Source organism: Mchenga conophoros, linkage group LG17, assembly GCF_057382185.1.
Source record: "Mchenga conophoros isolate Kocher_MC1m ecotype Shallow Benthic linkage group LG17, M_conophoros_male_GT1.1, whole genome shotgun sequence".
NCBI classification, from domain to species: Eukaryota; Metazoa; Chordata; class Actinopteri; order Cichliformes; family Cichlidae; genus Mchenga; species Mchenga conophoros.
Window position 1 is genome coordinate 11,940,433 of NC_140542.1, and position 5,284 is coordinate 11,945,716.

Sequence of the window (5,284 nt, forward strand, 5' to 3'; positions counted from 1 at the left end):
TGTCACGGTTTCCTTCCACATATGGCTTTGCAAAAACTGCATAAAAAGCACTTGCAGCAACAAAAACATAATATTCCAGAAACAGGCTTTGCCGATCCGATCAGCTGTTCATAACACTTCCTACGTCCATCAGCACGAACTATCGCATGTCCGCCATGACCTGCCCGAAACCGGAAGTGACGTCATTTTCGTGGAAATGTAGTTTTTTGCCATCAAGGCCTCATGAGCATATACTGGTGTTTTTAAAAGTTATCTTTGACTTTATGACTTTCTGTGTCATTTCTGGGTTGCTTAGGACTCATATTGCACTGCTGGAAATAGTTTATTTTGATGCATATGCTGCTTTTTTGCAAATTTGCACTATAATATTTATTTTCGTTTTTCCTGCAGTGTATAGAAATTGGTGTATTTCAAAAATAAAACTATGAAGACACTCAAAATAAATTTCCTGTGGTGGGAAACTATTTTGTGCAACTTTTTTGTATTTACAGTTTTGAGGGATAAGCCTCTTAAATTTCTCTAACTAGAAATATATGTTAAAAAACAAACACGATTTTCAATTTTTTTGTAGTTTATTGCACTTTTTTGCAATTTATGTAATTACTATGCACTTAATGCATGCATATTATTAAGATTTAGGCTGTAGTGGTTGTATTGATGTATAGCAACTTGAAATGCTCCCAAAAATAGCTCTACAACATGTAAAAACATAATATAAGCTCTGGCAGACTTGGTTCTACGGTAGGTCTTAAAGGGTTAATCAAAGTTGCATGTTAAAATGCCCAACTTTACAGCATTACAAAGCATGTTTACACCCTGGTGTAAAATATTTAATAGTAACTGTGTGGTAGATTACTCCATAATAACTTATCCATTTGAATAATTTAAGGGGAATGGCCAGTTTGACATGTGGACCAAAAGGTAGCTGTGGCCGGTTGTTGTCTTGTTTATACCTTGAAAAAAGCAATTTAGTGCAGTGACTTTTGTCAAGTCAAGTCAAGTCAAGTTTATTTATAAAGCACATTTAAAAACAACCAAGGCTGACCAAAGTGCTGTATAATAAAATACAAATATAAAATACAATAAAACGCAAGTACATAAAACACCTCACTGATAAAACAATAAATTAAAACAATAAGTTAAACCTTGCTAAAAGCCAATGAGAAGAGGTGAGTTTTAAGAGCAGTTTTAAAAGTTCCTAGGCTTGTGGAGAATCTGATGTGAGGAGGTAAACTGTTCCACAGTCTGGGTGCAGCCACAGCAAAAGCCCTCTCTGCCCTAGTCTTTAATCTGTATCTGGGAACATCTAAAAGCATCAGGTCTGCTGACCTCAAAGATCTCCTGGGGCGGTAAATGCTAAGAAGCTCTGCCAGGTAAGGAGGTGCAGTACCGTTAAGAACCTTAAAAACCAGCAGTAAAATTTTAAAATCAATCCTAAAAGCAACTGGGAGCCAGTGGAGAGAGCAGAGGACCGGAGTGATGTGGTCTCTCTTTTTGGAACCGGTCAGCATGCGAGCAGCAGCGTTCTGCACCAGTTGGAGGCAATGCAGACAGGAACGATCTAAACCAGCATAAAGGGAGTTACAGTCGTCCAGCCGTGATGTAATAAAAGCATGGACCACCCTTTCTAGATCGTTCCTGCACAGGTAGGACTTGACTTTAGCTAAAATCCATAGATGATAAAAAGATCCCTTGACTACGGAGCTGATTTGTTTATCAAATTTAAAAGCACTGTCAAAAGTAACACCGAGGCTCTTAATGGAGGAAGTACATTTGAAAGTTAGGGGTCCCATAAAATCAAAGGAAAGGTTGGGGTCTTTAGGAAGCCCAAACACAATGACTTCAGTTTTACTTTCATTTAGATGTAGGAAGTTGAGAGCCATCCAAGTCTTAATGTCAGACAGACAGGAGAATAACGGCTGCAGAGAGTCCTTACAGTCTAACCTCAGAGGGAGGTAGATCTGAATGTCATCAGCAAAGGTGTGGAAGGACACATTATGTTTGCGCAGCACATCGCCCAGAGGGAGCAAATACAGAGTAAACAGCAGGGGGCCTAGAATGGACCCCTGAGGTACACCACAAGTTAAAGGAGCTCTGGGAGATGACAGTTCACCGAGGTGAACAGAAAAACTCCTGTTATCCAGGTAGGACTGGAAAAACTTTAAGACAGTACCTTTCAAACCGACACAGTGTTCTAGGCGGGGTAACAGTATGTTGTGATCAACAGTGTCGAAGGCTGCAGTCAGGTCTAAGGTTACTAGGACAGCAGCACAACCAGAGTCTACAGTTAAAAGCAAATCATTAAAAACTCTCAGTAAGGCGGTTTCAGTGCTGTGACGAGCTCTAAAACCAGACTGAAACTTCTCATAGAGATTGTTGTTGTCTAAAAATGACTGGAGCTGCCTGAGGACAACTCGTTCCAGTACTTTGGACAGAAAGGGCAGATTGGAGATGGGCCTATAATTAGAGAGTATAGATGGATCCAGGTTAGGCTTTTTGAGGAGAGGTTGAACAACAGCATGCTTAAAAAGTGTTGGGAAACAACTAGAGCTGAGACAGGCATTGATCAGGACCAGAAGGACAGGTCCAACTGAGTCCAGGACCTGCTTCAGAAGATGAGAGGGGATAGCGTCAGTGGAACAGTTGGTAGACTTGACCTTGCAGACTGTTTCATGCAGCTGAGAAAGAGAGATTAGCTCAAACTGGTTAAAGGCAGATTGGCACAAGGGAGAAACACAGGGATTGAAAGGTGGAGGTGGAATGACAGACTGCAGGGAGGAAATCTTATTAACAAAGAAATATAAAAAGTCATTGCAGAGGGTGGCAGAAGGTGTGAGGCAGGTGGACGTATGAGGATCAACAATGGAGTTTAAAACACGAAACAGAGTCTGAGGTTTATGGACATTACTGCTGACCAGGTTAGATATGTAGGAGGACTTAGCCTCTTTAGCAGCTTTCTGATAAGTTAAAAGAGAGTCTCTCAGGATATTGAAGGAGACTTGCAGCTTGTCCTTTTTCCACTTTCTCTCAGCACACCTGCAGGAGCGCCTGAGAGCACGAACAGAGTCTGTAATCCAGGGTTCAGCGTGAGCTTTGGGACGGAGTGATTTTAGGGGAGCGATGGAGTCCAGAATAGAAGTGCATGTTGAGTTAAAAAGAGCAGTTAAATCTTCTGCACACAGGGAGTCAATCCAGTCCATCGTGGAGAGCTCAGAGTTGTTGAAAGCAGCAGAGAACTGGGATGGTACATGGGTACTGATGATCCGGTGGCGGCGTGAAGGAGCTTTAACTGCAGCAACAGAACAGGAAGGTGATCAGAGATACACGCACTCTCACAGATTTCAGAGACGTGGATACTCAGGCCGTGAGACATGACGAGGTCCAGTGTGTGACCTTTCTCATGTGTGGAGCCAGACACACACTGAGTCAGGTTAAAAGAGTCCAGCAGTGGTACAAAATCTCTAACCAGAGGTTTAGATGGACAACACACATGGATATTCAGATCGCCAACAATAAGAAAATGATCAAAATCTACTGAAAGTCCTGATAAGAATTCCCCAAACTCACTGATAAAATCCTTGTTGAATTTGGGAGGACGGTACACTACTGCACACATTAATGGAGTAGATGAGTTCAGTTTAAAAAGCTGCAGTTCAAAGCTGGAAAAGGAGAAAGATGAAATCTGATGACAGTCATAAACTGATTTAAAAACACAGGCAAGGCCTCCACCTTTACCAGAAGACCTGGGAGAGTTGAAGAAACAACAGCCTGGAGGAAGAAGCTCAGAGAAAGCCACAGTCTCACCAGCATGTAGCCAGGTCTCAGGAACATAAAATCCAGTTCATGAGAAGAGAAGAAATTCTTGAGCAGAAACGTCTTATTGGAGAGGGATCGAGTGTTGATCAAAGCCATAGATAAGGTGAGATCAGTAGCTGTCATCGGGGTTGATGTGCGGCTGAGTGGGCGGAGGTTTGAAATAACGGTACCAAGTCTGCGGATCCGTGGCTGGAGAGGAGCCGATGACCCAGCACCCGGAACAGGAGCAACCAGCGACGTGCTTGGAGAGTCACGCAGGAGAGGAGCAGGCATTAGGCGTGGGCCAGAGGTGGAAGAGAGTCGCTCACCTGAGGAGAACGCCACCGCCGACATGGCGAGGAGCGAACCAGACGACTGAAGGAAGCGCGGGCCGAGAAGCGGGCCCACCGGTGAAACAGGAGCAGCACCAGGCGTAGTTGGAGAGACAGTGCGCACCCAGGGTCCTCTGGGTTGGAGTGATCCTCTCACAGTGGCAGAGTAGCAGAAACCCATTTGTACAAGGGGAGGATCAGCCAGGCAAGAAAGTGACAGGAATGCCTTTGTATGAGCCAGGAGACCACTTCGCTTCCCTCGTCTTCTCCAGCGTTTTCTCCGGTGTAGCTTGGGAGGAAGGAACCAGGTGCGACGAAGGTAAGGCGGAATGCCATCGAGCGGTGGAGGTGCACTGCTTGTTTGCCCATCAAAAACAAAGGACAAAGGTGCTGTCACTGCTGAGTCTCGGATGATAAAAAGAGTTTTTCGGTCATAAGTCCGGAGCGAGTTAATTTCCACAGTTAAGGCAAAGAACAGCAAACAGAAAACCAGAAAACAGGTGGAGTGACGGCGAGCCGAACATACTGGAGCCATCTTGTCTCCCTCCTTTACAGTAATTTTTTACATAGAATGAAGTAATTACAGTACCGTAATTGTCAGGCTATAAGCCGCTACTTTTTGCACAAGCTTTGAATCCTGCGGCTTTTAGTCAGGTGCGGCTTTTCTATGGATTGTCCATGAGCGGATTTGTTTTGTTTGTTCAGCTGTTGTACGGCACTACGTTGCCTGGCGGAAGGATCGGGGTTCAAGAGTGGTATGTTGGTCACATGTCCATCTGCCAGGCAACGTAGTGCCGTACGAAGTAGCGCGAAAAACAAACTTCAAAGTAGCACTACGCGTTCAGCGGGAGGCGTGGATGATGAGCGGCGATAAACTTGCGAAAAGCAAGTTATGCCCAACTCCACCATTGGATTCTGACTGCGTGGAAAAGTGTGAAAACATCCACGATCACCAACGGATTTCGAAGGGCTGGACTGTTGCATGATGGAGAGGAGGACACCGCCACGGCCCTTCTGAGGGTGTTCGACTCTGACAACGAGGATTTCTTTGGTTTTGAAAGTGACAACGAAGGAGAGAAGTGGAGAGTGGATGACGAAGCCATCCTGAACCTGTTCGTTTCCGACACTGGAGGAGAGGACTTTGGTGGTTTTAGTGC

At 44.6% G+C, this 5,284-nt stretch overlaps 1 protein-coding gene across 1 annotated transcript; it reads right to left on the reverse strand.

Annotated features, from left to right (window-relative positions):
• Window positions 1-1,139: 1,139 nt before the first annotated feature.
• LOC146555125 (uncharacterized) lies at window positions 1,140-4,662 on the reverse strand. Its single transcript, XM_085252817.1, has 3 exons — window positions 3,805-4,662; window positions 3,337-3,421; window positions 1,140-3,289 (listed from the first exon to the last, which is right to left on the reverse strand). The coding sequence occupies exons 1-3, from the start codon at window positions 4,660-4,662 to the stop codon at window positions 1,140-1,142; spliced, it is 3,093 nt and encodes a 1,030-aa protein (XP_085108943.1).
• Window positions 4,663-5,284: the final 622 nt, after the last annotated feature.

Bases quoted from the DNA above. Each gene is read 5' to 3' on its own strand.
- LOC146555125 (XM_085252817.1), bottom strand. From the start codon at position 4,662: ATGGCTCCAGTATGTTCGGCTCGCCGTCACTCCACCTGTTTTCTGGTT. The intron at 3,422-3,804 runs GTGAGACTGTGG...AACCTGACTCAG, and splicing joins TGAGACCTGGCTACATGCTG to TGTGTGTCTGGCTCCACACA. The intron at 3,290-3,336 runs GTGAGAGTGCGT...CTGTTGCTGCAG, and splicing joins TATCCACGTCTCTGAAATCT to TTAAAGCTCCTTCACGCCGC.